The following is a 22,765-nucleotide window of genomic DNA, read 5'->3' as shown; positions in this document are numbered from 1 at the left end:
TTAAGTGATTTGCAAGTACTGTGATCATCCATCCAGTGTTTTTCAGTATAATGAGACAAGCAACTCGGTAGCAGCTGAGAAAACCAAGAGTTGCTCTGAATGCTTGACTCTCAAAGGGAAGACACAGATGAAACTGTTGTAATGAATATAATCACTTACTGGCCGTCCTTTTCAGCCATTTCCATGTAATTCATTATACTTTTTTCACCAAATGAAAATGTATAAGAGTTCTGAAATTCATAATGCCCTTACACAAATATAAAGCTTTAAGATTCAATTATTTTTCTAACCAAACACTATTTATTAGATGACCCTAAACAGAAAGAGGCAGAACCACAGAGAAGCCCACACACTGCAGTTTTCTGACGGAAGCAGGATGGCGGCTCACGTGGGCCACACGGCCAGTGAAGGATGCCGCAAACTTCTCTCACCGCCACTGGAGGTACTAGCTCGCTAGCCTTCCGTGAAGAGGGGAGCCATATTTTTCCTTGGGAAGTTTTCAATGTCAGAATCATTACCTTTGCTAGAGCCCCGATTTAAATAGTTTATTCTTAGTTCATACTGGTAAGAATAACATATGTCAAGCACATAGTATTAATTTTTAGAACTGATTATGCTTTTTTGTTAATCTTTCTGCTTTCTTTATTTTCTTCATCTCACTTATTTAGAACAACTATTAAGAACATATGAATTCATTCTTATTTTTTCTTTTCTCATTCATTACATTTTTCTTCATGCAAGTTCTTACTTTCATATATACTATCTAAATTAACTTCTTAATTATTAAAACCTGGAAGGTACAAAGCCGAAATCCACTTGTCCAGATGGAAGCTTGTCTGTTTTATAAATATCCAGATAGAATTTACTATTTTGTTTTTAAATTTGTAAGCATTTACTCACTGCCCTTCATCAGACAGCACATATTGGCCCTAACTAAAAACTTTCTTTTAGTAGAACCAGCTTTATGAATTTAAACATGAACTTCAAACTTTTATGATATTAAGACACCAAAGCCTCCTATTTTCATGTCAAATTCTTTTTTAACATGCTTTTTCTTGACATTCTCACTACAACTTTCATAAAATTCTTAAATTTTCTTGGTGAATTTGAGCATACGACTTGAAGACAAATTTCTTCCCAGTAAATTTTTTGAAAAATATTAGGTAAAAAACCTGCACTCACTCTATATCACTGTATTTTCCTCACAACTTTCTATTTCTCATCACCAACATTATATGTCTAATAATTACAGTAATTTTCATTTTAATATTCTCAAGTAACAAAAGTATCATTTTTTAAAAAATTTTAAATGAAGTGAAAAGCAGGAACAAATACACCAAATGACCTCCTCATGCCCAGGCCGGAGGTAGCTCAGGAGAAGGTAGCTCAGGCTTGCAAGGGACACTCAGGGCCACCCTTCCCCACTCCACCTTTGGGAATGTTACAGTCACCCGCAGACAGAAGCCTAGTTAGGACTCCAGGAAGACCAGGGGAGGGCAGCCCTGCATGCACCTGGGCACCACTGTGCCCACGTCCACAGCAGCAGGCAGCACCTACCCCCTCCGCAGGAGACAGAGCATTCAGAGCGCAGGACGACCCACGTGTAGCTGGGTGGGGCGGTGGGCTCCTTCTCAGCCTCCACCCGAGGTACCGAGTATTCCCAGGCAACGCCAGGGTTCCTTCCCTGAAACAGAAGCTATGAAATAAAGGGGGAAAATAAAACCAATTAATGTGAGACCAGTAAATACATGCTAGTTTGCTTTAAACTAGTTGAAACAACAATAATACCAACAAAAAGTTGGTTATGATAGTATAAACTCAACCCATCCTCTAAAATTTCCATCAACTTTCTAAATAGAAATAACACTCTCATCTAGACTCAAGCAAACCCAGAAAAATGTCTAGACATTCTCTCTCGACTTAGTGTGTTCCTCCGTACAAAACATTAAACATCATGCAAACCAACAAGTGGTCCTAGGCATTTCTTTGGGACCTCTACAAAGCCTCTGCATCTGAGAGAATCAGAAAGTGACACCTACTAAGCGCTGTTGCACTTTCTAGTGGGTTCCAAATAACCCAGAACACTTAAATAGACGTCATCCACACCTGATCAAAGTTCAGTTAGTGCACTTTCTACTCTGAGAGATGAGGGGGGCTTTTGCTTACTGGCAGGTGACCTTTAAGTCCAGGGAAAAGATATTTTGTTACTAAAGATCACTCAGAACGTGCATCCCTTTGAGGCACAGTTTAGGTCGTGGGATTGGATTTGGACACCTGGCTTGAAACCCAATCATGTGGACCAGTTATCATTTCTCTCATAATCTATCAGATCCTTGGATCTCAGCAAGAAGGATTTTTTGGAAACCTCACCATTAACCTGTGGATACAAATTCCATGCCTAGGTCTTGGAGTCTTTGCTGTCCTTGCTGTGAGGCTCAGGTGCCCTTCCCTGACTCCCCTGGCACCATGCTCCACCCTTGGCTGATGACACAGCTCAAGTCTTAGTTGGTGCAGAGGTAGTGGGACAGGTATAAGCCTAGGACAGGTGGCTGCACTGCAAGGCCACTGAGATGCTCCACAGCCCTGATATTCTGAGCTTTGCAACTCTTCTCCTATTAAGAACTGTTTCCTAATAAGCCTCCTCTCATTTTCAACACTGACCCACCTCTCTTTCTCTCTGATTATTAAAGCTACAAGCCTTAGATGGTGGGAGCCGACACTATCAGAAGAATTCAGGATGAATGTGTCTACACAGGGGCGGAAGGAGGAAGATGGAGGTGGGACCTGTGAAGATGCTGCAGCTGCCTGGCACCTGAGCCACACCAGATCACTCAGGGAAGCATCTCCCGGGAAGACACAAGAGAATAAGACAGTTTGACAGTCCCAGAGAGCAGGACGTGGCTACCACCTCCATAGCAAGGTGAAAGTTGATGGGGCAACTTTAGAACCAAGTGCTTTTCCTTTACTGTGCATGGAAATATGAAGAGGTCAGGAGTTAGCATATCCACTGCCTGCCATCACCTCCTGCCCAGTCATGTGGGATATACTGTGCTGCCAGAGAAGCCTGACTGTATTTTGAGAGCTCTGCATTCATGGGTGGAAAACAGGAGGGACTGGGTCAGGAGGGCACAGCGCCAGTGTGACTGCTGAGCTGTGTCAGCAAAGGTCAACACTGTGACACAGCCTCTTCCAGTTGTCTGCTCCTAATGTCACAGGACACAGTGTCAGAATGATGACCCACTCCCAGTACAGGCAGAGACGTAGCCCCCCGGTGCAAAAAATATTATGTGTTTACCTCTCACAGACATAGAGCTTACTGGAGAGAAGATTTCTGTAAAAACTTACTGATAAACAACCCCGAATAGGAACACATGTGAGTACATAAGTACAAACTTAATCATATACCAAAAAATGAAAGATGACCAAAACAAGTCTACTGCCCCATTCAGCCTATGGATGGATTACTCTTGTTTTTGATAACTGTAAACATTCTTCTATGTACTTAAAATTATGCCAACAGCCATGGACCTACTACACACTGGAAGACCCCCAAACCCAAGCCCTAAAACGAAGAGGCTGGCCTCTACCTCCACAATCAGCGTCTCGTTGGTCGGTCCAGGAGAGATTAAGTTCTCAGGCTCATTATAGGACCGTCTGTAGTCAAAGGCAGTGCCTGAAAACTTGTATCGGCCAGGCCAGTCCACGGTCCAGTGTCCGTTCAGGTAGTATCTTTTGAGGGCATTTCGCACAGAAATGTAGGAGGTAGATACGTTCATTTCATAAATGCGAATACTCCGGGCTCCAGGGGGGATGGTGACCATGTGATAATACTCTAGGTGAAGGAAACGAGGGAAAATAGAGTATTTCATTTGATCATGCCAATGCAAAAGTCCTTTAGCGACTTCAGTTCTCAGTAACCAAAACTTGAGAATCCACGTTTGGAACTAGGGGAAGATCTGTTTTGGCAATCAGTTACATCAGACCTATAAGTGACTTCTTTTCATTAATTGGAGCTGAGCTCTTGTGATTTTCACTATTCCTAAGAATGATTTTAATTCAAGTAGCCACTTCCAATCAAAGCAAAAGGTTTGAGAGGCACCGAGCTACCTGAGATACAGGAAGGCTATGGGACTCTGACCACCTGCTGTCTCCACTGTCGCTCCAAGCTCCTCCCACTAAGGAGCTCCTATGAAACTCTTCCCTTGCCCAAGCCTTGCAGGCAGCTCTAAGTACTCACGGTTGGTGTGGTGCAGCTTGGTGTACAGCCCCTTGTGAGTCGTGCAGTCTGAGTTATTCCCCCTGCAGACACCACAGGCGTCTTCAACAGCATCAGACCCAAGGACACTGTCACATCCAACTCTCTGGAGGACCCACAAGGTCACATGTCATTCATGAAAGAAAGGACAACACAAGCACTAATGTCACCAATCTCTCACAAGAAACCGCCTCCCCACTAGGGCTGAAAATTTCAATTTCACCAACTTAGGGTAGTTAACAAATATTTATTGGATACCTAATATGTGCACAGTGGGACTGCAATGCTACTCTTCATATCCAAAGTAGGAGGGTCTTAAATGTGAAACAGAACCTGTCCTGCTCAGTACTCTTACACAACTGCAGTATCTCGAGCCCTAGATTAAACCTACAGGTCGTCATGTTGGAGACACGGGTGGACTTCAGACTGACATAAAGGCCTTAGTGCAACGACAAGCAACATGTCTACACAAGGTTCTGTTAAAATATGCCATCGTGCTTGTGAATAGTCTGTGCAATGACAGAGAAGAAACAGAAGACATATGGAAATTTCTCTCAGTAGTAACTACGCAAAGGGCGTGTTTGTCCAATGCCTTAGAACTTCAGGCACTCATGACTTCTATGAAGCTTGTTTGTTTTACGTTTCCTAACAAAGAGAATAGACTCTCTCTATAAAAAATCCATTCAGAAACAAAATAACTATAGTCCACAATCCCTCGCTTGAAATCCCTAAGGCTAGATGCATTTCAGAACTAAGAGTTTTTAGAATTTAAGACAGGTAGCAGGTATTATGCATATAATGCTTATGAGAGTCCCAGAGGGCCTAGGGCAGAATCCCATAATAAATACACTTACATTTCTACAGCAAAAAGCGTACGTATTTACACTAAGCAGGATGAATAAAACTGATCAATAGTTTCACATCAGTTCAAGGCAGGTTTTGTCACCAAGCAAGGTAAGGTCCCAAAAAACTTTCACAGCTTTTTGGATTTCAGTTACAAATAAGAAATTGTGACACTATATCATTAAGAATACCTAAATATGGCAAAATATTTAACAAATCAATTAATAATTAGACACAATCAAGCATGTTACAGGTGAAAGAGTTCTTAATGGAATCATCTAGTCTCCTTATCATGCATTAAAACAGCTACACTAAGGCTCTCAGTGCATTATTCAACCCTACCATGGGCATACAACTCAAAGGAAGCTACAACTAGAACAAAGGTCTTTGGACTCCATGGAATATTGATTAACTTTATTAAAAACCCATTGTTTTCATGCAATGTATCTGATCTGGTAACACCTTCACTTTGTTAATAATAAAATTCTTCCCACCCTTTGTCTCTGCGAATAGTGACAAGCTTGTCATGTGGTGTTTACTGAGCCTGCAACCTTTCCTCCTGCCATCCCCAGGGGAAGTTCTGGCTGCAGGAGGTTGCTGAGACCACAGCAGGAGCTGCAAAGGGGCCTGGGCTCTCAGCCATCCCTGCCTTTGCTGACTCTCCATGCTGCCACCCAGACACTGTGACCTGACCCTGTGGCTCCCATGTCCCTGCACCCAATGCCTGCTCTGCGTGGACATAAGGATAAAAATCCCAAGTCCTTATCCTGATGGTCAGTGTCCCTTAGGGAGCCTCTTCTCACCTCATGCACCTCCCTGAGCAAACCCAGGCCCCTGCCTGCCTCCCGGGTATTCTGCTGCTGGAACCAGCTCCTACCAACTCATGCCTCTGGCACCACCACAGTCCCTCTCTACTTCCCCAGCATCCCTCTTCCAGCTCCCCCTTTGTGAGATCCAGCTCAGATGTGGGTGCTCCTTTCTCTCAGGAGCCCTGCAAATGTCCCAGACCCACATCTCAGAAGGAATGGGCTATTCCCCTCTCCTCATTCCCTGCACACTGCTCCACTGTAACAAAGGGGTGTGTCATCAGCCTGTGTGCTCCTGGCTTTCACCCCCACTGGGCTGTGCCGGGGAGGGAAGGGGCTTGTCTTCTAAGTCTGGCCCTTCTACACCTACACGGTGCCTGGCACATAGCAGACTGTCTGGAGACATGTGTTGAATGAATGAAGGATCATTATTACCTCACATATCCCATCTACACAAACATTACGGCTATCCTCCGAGCATGGAGTCCCATCTTTGACTTTATTTGACAAAGAAAAGAAGAAATCAAATCCTTCTGCGATACAGTAGAGTTTGCATAAGTCCTGATCTTAAAAAGAAATACACACACAAACACAAATAAGAAAGATACTTAAGCTCCGATCATTTTTTTCTCCGAATTTTAGATAGACTTTTTTCCCCATAACATAGCTCCCCACAATAATACATTACAATGACATTTTCCATGACTTCCTCATTAGCCTTCCCCCCAGTTTGTTATTATTACTTTGTATTGCTTCTCTATTAATTTTACTCTACAGTGTCCTTCATGATCCTTGTTTACACAATGGGTGGCACATAATAGGGATTCAATAAATATTTGTTGACTTAACTACAACATTAATGTTTTACAATTTTGCTAGTATCCTTAACTACTGTTTTGTAGCAATGCAAAAAAAGTCACTACCATTTTGTAGCAATACACAAAATTCTTACAAATAAAATGCAATAAAAGAATAGTCACCAAATTTCTTAATGTATTTGATGAAATACATAAAAATTTTAAACTAATAAAAATAACTTTTAGATGAAATCTTCAGACAATGATGTTTTCTACAAATATAATGGAGTTTCAAAAAATACTGATACATAAAGAAATTGGAAGTTTAACTTCTTTCCTCAATAATCCATTTTAAGGTCTTATGGTTTATAGTTAATATGAACTTTTGTAGAAAACTTTCCTTTTGGTTCTCTTCTTGCTAAAGAAGGAACAGTTGATGATGAAGATTTTGTCTGCCTTACACATTTTCATAGGCCCAGGACTCATCTGCATTTTCCTTATTGTTCACGATAAGAGACTCAAGTGAATAATTCCAAGAATCAAATTTAGTGTGTGACTTCATGATTAATAAATTTATTTACCGAAGATTGGCAAAGTCAGGAGTAGCACACACATTTTGGGGCTCTGATTTCAAAGTTAATTCTCCTGCCTAATAGCTTGTTCTTCTCCTACTGGCTTAATTTTTATAGTTTAAGAGTAAAAGCACAACCAAACATGGTTTATGTGGGATTGCTTGAAATTTCCCTTTCAGAATTTGGCAACTTCATAAATCTGCCACCATGAAAACCTGATATTGAGATGATGAAAGTCAATGCCAGATGGAATATCCCAAACTATGTATTTCCAAAGTATCTCTGCCATTTTCTTAGACAGAATTCCCAGTTTCAAGGAATGAGATGATTAAGTGTTCTTTGAATTTCTCCTTGACTATGCCACTTGAGCTACTGACTTCAAGTTATTATAATCATGAGAGCAACACCTTTCTTTCCCACTGGTGAATAAACTCTTACATCTGCCACAAATAAACCTCTTGGTTTACAGTTATTAATCAAGACTTCCTGAATATAGGATGCTGGAAAATTGAAATACTATTCAATTTTCCAAAAGGTATAAAAATTTTTGTTTCATTTTTTTAAATTATAGGTGTCCAACAGATAACATGCAGATAGCAATATCACATCAACTGCTGTAATTCTAAATTTAAAAAACACGCATTGATCCCATATCAACACATGGTCTACTTGGTATTTTTTATCACTTCTTGGATGCATTTCGTTGTACCGTGTACACACTCTCTACCCGGTGTGTTGATTTCTGACCACATAGCCGGTCAAGTCTAGATAAGATGCCATGACAGTGGGTCAGGCAAAACCAAACTACCCACCAGGAACAAGTACGTGGCAGTGACCTCTTGCAAAGACGTCTGGTTTATCTGACACCACACCATCAATTATGTGCTTCTTTAAAAGAGTAAAGCTACTAAAGCACAGGCTGTTACCAGGGAGTAATGAGAGATTTACCTTCCACGTGGTTGTAAGGCTTCCACCTGTAGTGCCGCCCTCGGAACCGCTTGCCATCGTACTCGGCACACTGGGCGGCACGGTAGTCAACACTGTCCTGGGGACATTTCTGACTGTTGCACAGCTTTAGGGTGCGAGGGGAGCCCACGCAAAACTTCCCTCCCTGCGACGGTCTGCAATGTATATTTCATAGTTAGAAACCTCACAGGTTAGTAGCTCCTCAGCCCTTCCTTGAAGTCAGGCCAACTAGAGACGGAGCTGGTGCTGTTAAATACCTAGAGTGGGAGGGTAACAGAGACAGGGGGGTTCTGAGCAGTCACAGATGCTTTCCTGCACGTGAATGACTCAGGCTGCACTGCCTTTTCCATTTAGCACATCATTAACGACAGGGGCAGGACAGGCTGGAGTCTGGCAAGCGGCTGGCATGGGCTTGTCCTTGCTGTCCCAGCTCCCCTGGAGGAGGCAAGGTGGGCCCGGCTCTCCTCATACTCCCTGGTGGGCGGCGGGGGGGGGCCGGGGGGGGGGTAAGGCGGGACTGACTGAGAAGGGCCACAGACCCTCAGGATGGCACAGCGGAGAGAAACAGAAGTCAGACTGAAATTCAACAATGTCTCTTCCAGACCTCAACTTCGGTCTGCTACCAGCCAGCCTTCTGGTGACGAGGCCAGGACCTGAGAACTGAGTCAGGAACCATCCCTTTTCAGAGTTGGCACCAACAGCCAACACCCCTGCTCACCCCTGAGAATTCCAGTGTGTACACCTGGGGAGGGCATCCTGAAGGGACAGGGGTGGGGCCTTTTGGGTCCTAAGTGAGTAACGTGACATATCTTAATCAAACCAGGAACAAAAGGGGAATTTAAAAGCCTCTTCCCTTCACTACACTGGTGACTTTCTCACATTTGTGTCTTCTTACAAAAGCCCACAATTAAACCCCCCCCATCATGAAGGTGAAGATATTTCATGAAATCCCCCAAATTTATTTTTTTCCACAGGAAACAATTATTCTTATCATTTGTGTTCTATATACTTTTCTTGTGATTTATTTATTTGTTTTAAACAGATCCTTGATATTGCAAGTAAATGCAGTTAAAATCCAATTACTGGCTATCATTATTGGATCTGCTATTTTTTGCTGTGGTCACGTAGTTATAATCACCTTAAATTATATCAAAGAGAGTTAATTCCTTATGAAATGCTTGAGTAAAATGCCTTTCCTACTCATCATTTCTTGCCATGATATGTGAAGCGCAGAATTAATACTATGGAGCTTAGGTGCAGGCGTGCTGTTTGGAAGGTTCACGGCATAGAAATCTCTTGTCCATGAGGAAGGAGGCCAGGACGTACACACCTGGGGTTGGAGCAGAGGCGGTCCCTGTGCGACACCCCTCCCCCGCAGGTCCTGGAGCACGGGGACCAAGGAGACCAGTCTGACCAATGGCCGTGGGTGGGCTTGGGGCCTTCGTCGCCATACTTCACACACTGCCCTCCGCGGCACCACTAAAAAATTTAAAAATACAAAAATAGAAAAAGTTTACTTGACTCATGGATACATAGGTGGGTTCATTTCATAGCTACTTTAAACACCGTAAGGCTGAGTAGTGAGAAATTTTGTACAATCTGCAGACGTCCCTACTCTCAACAGCATCTAGTAAAAATACAGTAAATTTAATGACTTCCTTTATTCTTTCCAAACCTAGCATCATCCTTCTATAAGTCCACACACAGAGAGGATGAATAGAAAAATCATTCTCCAATGTCTGAGCTCCTGGAATCGATGCGTTTAATGAAGGAGTCCTGCTCCAACAGTCTGCTCAGCTCCCACGTCAGTGAACTCTGACCTCTGCTGAAAACAAGGTGCTTTCATATCTCAGTTCCAGAACAGAGAGAGTCTCAGGTGGGAAACTGCAGCTGGAGACTCCGTGTGGCTCAACACCTTGTCATTTCTGGCCAGTGCGCCCAGCTTTCACCCCAAAGCACCTGGGCTGACAGCCTCAAGATTATTACCTGAAGGCATGTCAGAGGTCACACAGCTTCCAAGGAGATGAAACAATCCATGTGGAATTGCATCTGTCCCCACAAGGCTGGAGATGCTATCTGCATCCCTCTCAATGCATGCGAAATTCCACATGGCTGCCTCCTCCCCCGCACACTCACACTGTGCACGGTGTAACTGTGTCCCATGGCGTTGCTTCCCCCTGTGGTTTTGTGTAGACTTCAAGGATCTTATAGGTCCAGGCTTTCTGTCAATAGGAGGAAGGAAGATGCTTGCCACTTGTCACAGGCCTGGGTGGGCCAACAGAGCTTGGCCTGTGGGCTGGGTCACCCCTTTCTATCTCTAAGATTAGTGCCACCAGATTTGCACTGAGAGAAAACAATGCTGCTCTTATAAGAGGAAAATAAGGCTTCAATTATCAATTGATATATTACGATAAAACATATCAAACCACTGATATTTGACCATTGTTGGCATACTGAAATGGAAATTTCAAGTGGTTCCATTCGCCTCATGCATTCAATTATTCAATTATTTTCTGGAAGCAAAGCAACAGTCTCTCTTGCACCCCCACCTGTCCCTGCCCCAGTGCAGAACCAAGTCCACAGCCCTACTCAACCAGGGGCTGTGACTGGGAACAGGCACCTGCTCTTGGAGGGCCTCCTGCAGGAGAGAAGAGAAATAGGTGGAGACAGGAGCAAGGCCAGCTTGCATGGGCTAGGACAGGGCTGCAGAGTGCAGGGAGAAGGCAGGTGTGTGCTTGTTGTTATTGTTTATTTTGTTTTGTTTTTAAAAATCATCCAACTGTAGCTTTCTAATGCAGGAGATAGCAAACATGAAAGCAAGAATCAACTAGCTGAATCACTCACAAAGTGTTTCTAGGAAAATCTACCTTGATTTCAAGAACAGAATTTGAAGCTCCAGAGTGAAGGCAGGTAAGTGGCAGACTGGGGCCCTGTCTTGAAAGCAGGCATGTGCAATTTGTCAGAAAACCACTGCTTTTACCAGGAACCGACGAGCAAACTCAGTGTGGACCACGACATTGCTGTCAATCTGTTCTCATTACCTGGCAGAGTCATAGACTCAGAAAGGGTAGTGACATTGTAAGAGCTTCACTATCCTTTTTAAAAATAAACTTTTTTAAACAGAAAATTTCAAAGATATATACAAGTAGAATAAATAGCATAAGTCCCCCTTGGAACCAACACTCTTGCCTCAGCAGCTATCAGCTTAGGTCCAATCTTATTTCACCAGTACTCTCGCCACTTTCGCTCTCCCCAACACTGACTTCGAGACTTAATATCATTACTTCAAAGCTACTTCACTGTGGGTTCCCCAAATTTCTTTTCTTTTCTTTGTCTTTCTTTAAATTTTTTTGTAGACATAGGGTCTTGCTATATTGCTCAAGCTGGTCTCCAACTCCTGGGCTCAAACAATCCTTCCATCTCAGCCTCCCAAAGTGCTGGGATTAGAGATGTGAGCCACTATGCCGAGCCCCAAATTAAGGACTTTAAAAACCATAACCACAAATAATTATTACGCCTTGAAACTTACAATGACTTCTTAATATCTAGTGGGTGTTCAAAATTCCAATTTGCCTCCTTTTTTCCCCAGACATGTTATTTAATAGAGTCAAAGTTGAAATAAGGCCCATCTCTTGCATTTGGCTGTTATGCCTCTGTGTTTAAGGTCTCCCTTGATCTTCTCTTTTCCCTGAATTCACTTGGTAAGGAGGCGATCTGCTTGTCTGGCAGAGTTTCCCTAATTCTGGGTCTTGCTGGCTGTGTCTGTGGTGCCATGGAACATGTTCCTTTGTCCCCTGCATTTGCTGCAAGCCGGCAGTTGGCTCTAGAGACTTGGTTAGGTCTGGAGTTGAATTCTGAGCAAGACTGCAGCACAGGTGGCTTTCTGTCTGTGCACACACAACTCTGCCCAACACCTGGGACTTGATGGTAAGACGCTTCAGTGATGCAGGATTGCCAGGCTGCCCTGCCCACTGTAGAGTTCCCCGACAGTCTCCCACCTAATAATTTTAGTAGCCATTGAAGAGAATCATTTCCTAGATCCTTTATGTATTTGAGTGTTGAAAGAATGGTAATATTATAATTCTATCTTTTTTCTTTTATTCGTTTTCATGACTAACTGTATTACTTCTTTTGAGAAAATATAGTCTTCATCAAATGTCTACGTATCCTGACTTTGAGTTCATATAGGAAAACAGTGATGCTTTCTCCGTATGTTAAATTAATGTATGCTAATGTCATAAGCCTCTTTTAGGAACATGGGCTTCAGAGTCCTTTTTCTGGGACTCAGGAATCTCTGACAGGCTTCTAGCTTTCTGACTCAACAGGGTGTCTCGGCTTATCTTGTGCATTCCCTGTTATAGACCTGGAATCACGCATGCACACAAGAAGATTCTTTCACTGGAAAAACTGGGTTAAGAGGCTATAATCTGTTCAGGGAGTGGTCATTGCTACGGAGTTGGTCAATTGACAAAGTTTCTGTTTGTGTGTGTATAGTTTTGTTTGAATTTTAAAGAAAATTGCTTTACTAGTTCATAGTAATTTATCTAATTTAAATTTAGGGTTTTAAATGTTACTTTGCTTCTTTGATTTTATATATGTATCTCTTCTCTCTCACACATTAAAAATCTTGGTTCTTAACATAAACACATTTACTATTTCCTCTGTCCCATACTATGTATTTAATAGTTTTAGAAGAGCACAATCAATCCATGAGTAACAATATGATTGCTGAAAATAGTTTAAAATATTTGTAGTACCTTTTCCACCATTGGATATATCCCACTTGAGATGTATAGTCAAATTATGAGGTTTTAAAGTCACCTGAAATAATTCCTTTGTTATGGTTATGATTAAGCCAATAACTTGGTAACAATTAGGTTAAATTGTTTCATTTTACTTTTGATATTTAGAGACAACTTTAATAAAATTTCAAATTATTTAAAATGTTTATATGTTTTTTCAACATTTAGGGTTTATCTTTTTATTTTTTAATCTAAGTAAATAATTATGCCAATTAGTATTTCTGTTTCTTTGATGCACAACAGATGGAACACTACACAAAAGTTTTTTCATCCTGCCTTTCCACTAACCTGTTCTGCACATCATTTCACAGAAGTGTACAGCCATGTCCCTCATTCCATCTTCACAGCTACATAATACGCCACGGAGTGTTTATCCAACCAGATCTCTCTTGAGGGACATTTTATTATTCCCAGTATTTTGTATAGTAATGACTATTAGTTTCCTTATAAATGTATCTTTTGCTATTTCTGCCAGAGTACCCTTAAATGACTACCTTATTTATAAAAATTATTTTTAAAAAACTCTTTTTGAGAATCTTAGGACTCACTTGTGTTTATCACAATTTTGTATTTTATTGATGGATATTGCAGCTTATGAAAAAAGGCTTTATCTTAGAAAGTCAGATGTCACAACAAAGTGTCTATTTCTGTGATGATTACACTTCACAAAATCAGAGCATCTCACGTAAATCCAGAGGATACGGGGAAGCACTGTGATCAGGTGGAAAGACTGACACTGTGGAGATAAAAATGAGCATTGCATATCCGCTCTGTGAGCTGTGGGACCTGGGGCAAGCTACTCAAGTATTCTGAGCTTTGTGTGCTCTGAAAATTAGGGAAGAGAGAAACTACCAGATTAAGCTGTTGTGCAGAGCAGTGTAGTAACACAGGCCAAGTGCCTGGCACTGAACCTGTCATCTTGACAAAGTGAGAACTGGTTTAAATTCGCCTAAGGGAGCCACAAGTGACTAAAGAACTGGACTCCGCACTGGCACGTGTCGGGCTGCGGTCCCCCTCGTCCTGGACTTCTCATGGACGTGCACAGAGGAACCCTGGGTCCCTCTCCTGGAAGAGCCCTTGGCTGTCCAATGGGACTGCGGTAGCCTCCCCCATAGGGTTGTTCTGAGGGCGAAGTGCAGGAAAGTACCAAGTACGGAGTTCAGCATTAAGAAAAGAAAGAAATACCAGTCAATTTTACTACCTCAGGCAACCACCTCAGGCCTCTGAAGCAGTGGCGGGAGATGGGATCCTATCATGGGGAACAGTACTGGGACACACACACCTAAACTGACAAGCTCACGTAACACACAAAGACACACAAATGATACCACAGGGGAGTATACGTGAGACTTGGATGTGACAGTCACGTGGCCTGCGCAGAAGAACTTCTGCCCAGGGTCCGGCTGTGTGATTTGTGGGAACCTATGCTATCCTAACATGCTTTCCTTCTTTTCAACATGAAGGAAAAAGCTATATTTGAAATACAAGCGAGAATAATTTTAAATGCCAATGGATGTTAATTCAACAGTGCTTTCAAGATAATATCATGTAACAAGAGCCAGGAGAGCCAGACACCATGAGTGAGAACTCACCTGCAACAACAGACAGGCCACCAACCTTTCAAGGAATAGCATAATTTTTGCAAATTACCACCTTAAGAATAAGTTTTAATCAGTTATGAGCAGAAAAATCATGATTATCTGCAGCACAACCCTCAGGTAAACTACCTCAAATCCTTCAACCACTAGAATTTCCACACCGCAGCATCTCACCACACCTATCTTCTCTTTCGAGCAACTGAAAGCATTTTTATTACATTTTTTGTGGATTATTTGAACTAGTGCTGCCTATATCACTGGAAGAATTCAATCATAAATCTCACTCTCTTTGAGAGACCGAAAAATAAAGGACATCAACAGCACGCCTGGAAGGAAAGGTTGCTGGGTGCTTCTCAGGTAGGTTCCCTGACCCTCTGCATTCCTCAGGCAGCGTCGCCACGTTTTCACTGAAAGCCTATGTTAGCAAGGCTTGCTAACATTGTAAATTTCTTCTGTCTGTACTCACATTTAAATATGTTTAGGAAATAATATAGTTTATTCAGAATTTAAACCATAGATCAATGATATTTAGGCATGTATTTCTCTTTCATATTCATTAGTGTCACTAAAAAGGTCAGATACATGAGAAGCAAAAAAGGTTACAGTGACAATTGTGGTTAAGTATTTTTCTATCTTTATCAAGTCTTTTATATTCTGAAAGAAATACAATCATAGGTTAAATCAAAATAATTGAAATATTCCCTTGGGTGTTAAGATAACTTATTAAGTTTTTTTTTTTTTTTTTTGAGACAGAGTCTCGCTTTCTTGCCTAGGCTAGAGTGAGTGCCGTGGCGTCAGCCGTCAGCCTAGCTCACAGCAACCTCAAACTCCTGGGCTCAAGCGATCCTGCTGCCTCAGCCTCCCGAGTAGCTGGGACTACAGGCACGAGCCACCATGCCCGGCTGATTTTTATATTATATATATTAGTTGGCCAATTAATTTCTTTCTATTTTTATGGTAGAGACGGGGTCTCGCTCAGGCTGGTTTTGAACTCCTGACCTTGAGCAATCCGCCCGCCTCGGCCTCCCAGAGTGCTAGGATTACAGGCGTGAGCCACCGCGCCCGGCCTATTGTTTAAGTTTTAATGACAAAACTGTTATTCCCTACTGCTGAGTAATAAACTTGCTATCTTGCGTATTTCCTCTATCTCCCATCACAGCCTCTCTCTTTTGTTACCAGAGCAGCAGTGGGTCAAAATGGTCTGTTCCAGGGTCTTCAAACTGATGCTCTGAGGCTTTTGCAGTACTAGCTAATGCTGGTCCTTTACACAGTTAAACGGTGGTCAGTGTTTCCAGTTTTCCCTTTTTAAACTGATTCTTTCACCACCTATTGTCTGACTTCCATGTCTATGAATTTCAGATAGCTCATCAATTATATTTTCACAAAAGTGAGAAAAGGAGTCCTTTACATAGTATCAACATAAAATAAAAACAGTGTTTGATATACTTGTAGATACCTACACATGCATAGGAGAAATACAGGTTTAAAAAATACCAATGTGAGAGGAGGAAGGACGCGTGGATTGAAAGACTGACATCTGAATATGATGCTGCACCCAGCCTTAGCTTCTTACCATGTCGTGCCCACATACAGTGCCTTCTGCTGCCGGCATAAATTTAGTTTCACATTTCCTTCCAAAACGATGGCACCACAGGGCTTTACAGATGTCCTAAAGAAAAAAAGGGTCATTAGTATTACATATTGTCCATAAATCCACAATAAATATCACTAAAAAGTTCAAGGGAAAAACAACTGATATAAGTTAAAAGTGGATGTTTACTTAGCCATAGACTCATATGATAGAGTGAATAGACCCATGTTATAGACTTGGTTCAAATTAATTCCACCCCTGAATATTTATTAGTACTTATTCATTACCAATGAAAATTATATTTTATAATTAAAAAAGTAAAATATGCTTAATCCAGACATTTCAGAAAACTACAAAAAATTAAAATTAAAGAGTCCTAAATTTAACATTTTATATTCTTCTCAACCCCACCTTCCACTAACTCTCCACCTCTGAATCTTTGTTTTTAAATTAAAGATGATTAGGATACTTGTTGGCTTATCCATCTATCCATCCCTCCCTCCCTCCCTTCATCCACGTATCCTCTATCCTCAAACCCTTGACAAAAACTTAAGTATATAAGGCATCTCGCTGGGCCAAGGGTTCCACAGTGAATGTGGCCCAAACCTACACTCTTAAGCTTGGCCTTATGGAGCAAAGAGGGTGCATACAGTGCGTGTGGAAAGCGGTGTGCCCCAGCAGAGGGAAGAGCAGAGTGCAGGGTGAGCAGGAGGAGGAGAACAGGCCGAGCCTGGAGGGCTCAGGGATGCAGTCAGAGAAGGCACCAGTCTAAGTCAACGCTTGAGCAAGGGGAGTTTGTCAGGAGGAAAGGGGGTAGCCTTCAAGGGGGAAGGATGTGTGAATGAAAGATTCAAGAATGAAGGGTGGGTGCAAAGGAAGGAAGACCCACATGGCTTGGCTGATCTAGCAGGAAACTAAAACAAGGTCTGAGATTGATAAGATACAGAAGGCTCTCCAAGCATAAGGAATTGTTTTTTACTTTCACATCCTTTGAGTCCAAAGGAATGTCTTAGTGAAGGGCAAACAGTAGGACTTGTGAAATGATAGAATCTTCTGGAATGCTGACTGTAGCTTCCACTGGACAAGATGAAAACATTCCTTAAATTTTCTGCACAACTGTAGGGAATATTTGAACAAGTGCTGCATTATTTCCCAAGAAACTGAATGGCTGCATCCACTGGGTGATTTGTATTACAAAGAAAGTGCAACACCCTGGAGCATGTCAACACAGTTCTGCCAGAAAGATGGCATTCCCTGCACGCGGGGATCTCATTCCACATTTCAGTGACATTAAAAGGTTTTCTGCATTGTGTGAGTCATCTCATGAGGGATTTATTTTTAATAATCCATCTTAATTTTATCTTCATAAAAGGTAAATTGATTCTGTCACAGAATATCCTCCCTAAATTTCTTGAATATCCACCCTAAATTTACTTACACGTTTAGAAATTAAGGTATTTATTGAAAACACAGCCTCATATTTTTCCTGCCTATATCTCTCTCACTAATAAATCAGCTTTTGGAAACTTGGAAGGTTAACAAGCAAGCCTTCAATGTTTTAATTCAGATATCAATTGCTTTTATTTTGAGCTATCCATAAACATCTCATATGGTTACAATGCCCTTAAATTTCATTTTCTCTTGAGTCCCCCAGGATCATCAAGCCTGTTAGGGTAAACGTGTCATGGTGGTGGTCAGTGCTTTGTCTAGCTCACATCTTCTTCAGCAGGTAACAAGCAATGCTGCTCCCATGTCTGCTTCTGTGAAGACTGTCGCGCCCGCCTCGCCAGCAAGGAAGACGCGTGCTTTAATGGGGTTCCCTTTAGACTTACATGATGCGGAAGACCCTGAGCACAAGCTCTCACACACTTATATACTCTAAGGAAGGAGGGAAGTGATGGGGATAGGTTAAGAGCGCGCGAGGGTTATTACTGATAGGCCAAGCTAAGATCCTTCATATGCATACTTGATGAGACAGGAAAAGCCCCTACACCTGCGCGGTTCACCCTGTTTATCAGTCCTGTAGTATCGGCGTGACCAGGAAGCCGGCGCCATCTTGCAATGGCGTTGTCACCGTGCCCCACATCTCCCCCTGTTTTATTAATTAATGAGAACTGAGCAACCAAGATCAAAGTCGCACCTGTGTTGACAGTCCCAGTTCCATGCAAAGGCTGGCGCTAGGGTCAGAGGGTCCCAAGGCCAGCCCACTCTTTCAGGTGCTGAGTGGCTTGATGAATCCACGTTGCAAGGGCCGTAACTACGCCGGCTGGCAGGTTATTAAGCGCATATGCGGTCTGCAGGGTTGTGCTCAAAGCTACAGCCAACGCTGCGGCAGCCGTAGCGATAGCTGCAACAATTGCAGCCGTGATTCCGAAGTTCCTGCGAGTCCTGAACAATGTTTAGGAGCGTCTACAGGAACAGGAATATGTCCGGGTAAACGAGCAACAGCAACAGGATGCGAAGTGGCATTCCAACACAACGTAGTGAAGTAGCAGGTGTCTCAGATAAATTCTGACCGAAAAAAAGGCCATCTCCTCTGTCCTCTGCGTCTTTTCTCCTTTCTCTCCCCTTTTCTTCTTCCTTTCTCGGCCTTTTCTTCTTTCTTTCTTTCTCGGCCTTTTCTTCTTTCTTTCTCGGCCTTTTCTTCTGGCGCTCTGGCTCTGGCTTTCGCTCTGGCTCTGGCTTTCGCTCTGGCTCTGGCTCTGGCTTTTTTCTTTGAGCTCTATATTCCTTTTTTCCACCTTTTACCGCGGTCCCTCCCTTACTGCTTCTCTCTGAGCTTGCGTATTACCCATTATGGAAGCAGGGGAGTTTTGGCCGTCCCACACGTCAGTTCTGAACTCTACCTCTTCCGAGGTCGTCTTCCGATGGTGCCTCAAAGTTGTTTCAGTTCCCGGGTTTCGGCACCACTTGTCGCGCCCGCCTCGCCAGCAAGGAAGACACGTGCTTTAATGGGGTTCCCTTTAGACTTACATGATACGGAAGACCCTGAGCACAAGCTCTCACACACTTATATACTCTAAGGAAGGAGGGAAGTGATGGGGATAGGTTAAGAGCGCGCGAGGGTTATTACTGATAGGCCAAGCTAAGATCCTTCATATGCATACTTGATGAGACAGGAAAAGCCCCTACACCTGCGCGGTTCACCCTGTTTATCAGTCCTGTAGTATCGGCGTGACCAGGAAGCTGGCGCCATCTTGCAATGGCGTTGTCACCGCGCCCCACAGAAGACTGTTGCTGAGACCTCAGGCTCGCTCTCCTGCAGACAGGCAGTGGCTGCATTAATGGGATACGTTGTGTCAGGGCCTCTGTTCTTGGCCAGAACAGCATTTAGATATCAAGGACAGATGCAAGAACCCAAGGAATCCACAAAAACAGGGGCCTGAGTGTCTGTAACTCCTCAAAGAGATAACTTTGTTTGGTCAGCTCCATTTGCTTGCAGGAATAATGACTCGATAAAATACTAGGATGTAAATAAAGCCTCCCTTGAAACCAAAGCCTGAGGACCCCAACTCAACATCTGGGTGGCAAAGAGGTAGATCAGAGACCAGGGAGAGTTGTGGAGCAGGCACGGGGTGGCACTCAGAGACCTGCTGATGGATGGGGCATAGAGTCCTCCCAATTCAGGAGGCTGAGCATGCACACCTGAATGAATGAACGCACATGAAAGCAGAAGCTGCTCGTGTGGCTGGGTAGCTGGGAGATGGCCACAGTGGTCTGGTAGAGTTTGGGATCCCAAGGCAGGTAGGCAGATCTGGGGAGGATTGGGCAGGCAGATCTGGGCAGGCAGAACCCGAGTTCCACTGTGCATATGAGGATGATAACATCTAGTCTTCATCTTGTCCTGGGGGCTAAATGACCTGGTTACACGTCATATGTCCAGCCCAGGGCCAGACATCTAACAGGGATGAAAGCACTGCACTTTCCCTTCTCATGTCAAGGGCTTGAGGAGATTCCAGCACAATCCCACCTCTCAATGCTCTCAGTCTGCACTTACGGGCCTACCCTGTGGGCACCATGGTCTTACGGAGCTGCGGTCCTAATTCACGGGGCTGTTTCTGAGACTACCCAAGACAATACCAGGTAAAGGTGCTGTGACATGTTAAATTATTTTGCTATATTCTTCATCAGTCCCTGTGCAGTGCTTGCTACCTAACCAGCTTTCAGTAAATGCTTTATACACAGTTAAACATTGCTTATTTGTTCCTGTGAAAACCAGCAGGAAATTTTTAGTGTAAGATAAAACTAATGACAATCAGTGAATTATAGCATAAAAAGTCTAATATAACTTAGGAGAACCACTAGATTTAGACTTTCATTCAGAGTAATTTCAGAATATTCTTACGTTGTAGTTTTTAGGACCGTTTTCAGAATAAAGAAATATGGATGGAAGTTACTATTAAAGGCAAGGGCTTTCAACTTTTTAAAGTATAAATCTCTTAAATGTAGGATGCTGGTGATAGCTCACCACTAAAATGTGTGACTCCCTAATTCATCTGTGCCTTGATTCATACCATCTGTGTATTTCAGCCTCATTTTGGAACCTGCTCAATCCCTAATTCCAGTCCCAAGGGAGGAATAAATCATAGAGTTAGAAGAACCTGGAAATATCATATAACCAATGTTATTGTTTTCAACATATAAAAAAGCATCTGAGACCTGGTACCCTATTGATGTAATTGTCTGCCGTTTAATAAACATGACACTCTGTCCCAGACTAATAAAATCTCTAGCATCTCAAAGAGTTAGATGGTAAAATAAAAATTAAGCCACAACTGAACAACCAAAAATGAATTTCTCTTTCTCATTTTTATCGTACTTTGACTTAACCACTTACTGCTGGACATGATTGTATTAAAGCATTATTATTATAGGTTGCTATATCCTTAATGAAACTTCAGAGTCCTGTTGGAACAAAGATCCTATTAAACCATGGTTTTAGAGTCCAGGAAAGTAAGACTTGCAGGGTGTGGGGGGAGCTCCCCATTTAACAACAATACCCAGGATACTGAGATGATCAAATTTCAAAGTAATTCTGGTCACTTAAATTTCAGACTACAGGGTCAGGCCACCAAGCAATGTTGACAAAGCAGAGCAGGTACTTAACAAAGACAAAATATTTGTAATAACAAATGCTTAACTCAGGCAGAAAAGCATACACAAGGAGTTTCCTTTTGCTTTTATCTTTGCAGCTAAGAAATTGTGTTTTCAATGAAGGTTCTCACCTATTATGTTAGTCCATAGTTTAAGGGTAATGTTCACAAAGACCAATTTCAGTAATAATGACTTACTTTCTTAGGTTTAATATCACAACATAATACTCCAGGTAAAACCAACATTTTAAGATGACTGGGTTGGAAATTTATTGTGGCACTTCAATATTGTGAATAATAGTGTCCCACCAGATTCATTTCCTCAATCTGTATTATACTCCTCCAAAATACAAACTGAGCGTGCAATTACAAGTGATACTATAGTCAGATATACAATGCATTGTAATTATTTATTTTTCAAGCAGCTGAATCCTTTTATCCCTAATTCTGATTATCACTATACATCAGTGAACAGAGAAAGCCATTGTCATGTATTTGTGTGAATTTATATGCAAGTATGTAAACATACATATATACCCAGCAAATACACATTCATTTATAAAAGAGAAGGATGCATATGCATTTAAATTATTTATTTACTTTTCAAACTAAATAGTATAGGATATTAAAAGAGATTCAACCCTTTCTAAAATATCATCCATCCATTACCCAGATTAGCAAATTTTTATTGAGTTACTCTAATGTGCCCAGTGCTGGTCTAGGCATTGGGTAATTTGCATGTTATTTATTATTTATATCCTCCCCTCAGAAAACATCTTGATCTTTACATTTCATTCTAACAGAATAGACCGTTTTTAATAAAAATTTAGCAGGAGTTCATTTAAAAGATTGAATTTTATAATTTAAAATGTCCCAAGATGTTTCAATCTACAGGGAAAATAGAGAATATCTAACTGCCAAACCATATCTAATTTTGAGATTTGGTGTATTAGCAATTCTGCCCACACAAATAGAATTTAATTTTTTTAAAATAAAAGATATAAAGTTTGTCTTCAAGAACAATTTTACATCATAGGAATGATCTGATATTATGAAAAATTATCTGATTTTAATAGATATATATTTTTTATTTCAAAAGATACTTCTTCTACTATCTATGATAAACTGGTAGCAAACTCATTTTTCTGCAAAACAAGAACAAAATCACAAAAAACAAAAACAAAGTAAACCCGAAAACTATATGGACCAAATATAGACCTATTGTTCTAGGTCTTGACAACAGGCAACAGAGTACTGTGATGCTGGAGAGGAGGGAGACACACAAGGTAAGCACCACACCTGCCCAGCTCTCTATCTGGGAGTGCTTTACTCAAAGCACTGCAGGGAGGTGGATCTCAGGCAGACAACAGCAACTTCACTGATTAGAAGATGCAGAGGTCAGAGTTGAGGTATGTTCTAATAGCCAGAACCTATGGCAGTGG

General features: G+C 42.0%; 1 protein-coding gene across 1 annotated transcript in view; it reads right to left on the bottom strand.

Moving 5' to 3' along the window:
* The window catches only part of ADAMTS16 (ADAM metallopeptidase with thrombospondin type 1 motif 16), a 133,487-nt gene that overhangs the window by 52,308 nt on the left and 58,414 nt on the right, over positions 1 to 22,765 (bottom strand). Inside the window, exons 9-15 of the mRNA XM_020290223.2 lie at positions 16,213 to 16,308; positions 9,570 to 9,718; positions 8,222 to 8,394; positions 6,340 to 6,470; positions 4,238 to 4,361; positions 3,588 to 3,832; positions 1,558 to 1,696 (exon numbers count right to left, since the gene is read on the bottom strand). Coding sequence (XP_020145812.2) covers positions 1,558 to 1,696; positions 3,588 to 3,832; positions 4,238 to 4,361; positions 6,340 to 6,470; positions 8,222 to 8,394; positions 9,570 to 9,718; positions 16,213 to 16,308 — 1,057 coding nt within the window. The remainder of the gene's footprint in view (positions 1 to 1,557; positions 1,697 to 3,587; positions 3,833 to 4,237; positions 4,362 to 6,339; positions 6,471 to 8,221; positions 8,395 to 9,569; positions 9,719 to 16,212; positions 16,309 to 22,765) is intronic.

Source organism: Microcebus murinus, chromosome 11, assembly GCF_040939455.1.
Source record: "Microcebus murinus isolate Inina chromosome 11, M.murinus_Inina_mat1.0, whole genome shotgun sequence".
NCBI lineage: Eukaryota > Metazoa > Chordata > Mammalia > Primates > Cheirogaleidae > Microcebus > Microcebus murinus.
The sequence above is the reverse complement of the archived record's forward strand: the minus strand, read 5'-3'. Positions and strand labels throughout refer to the sequence as shown.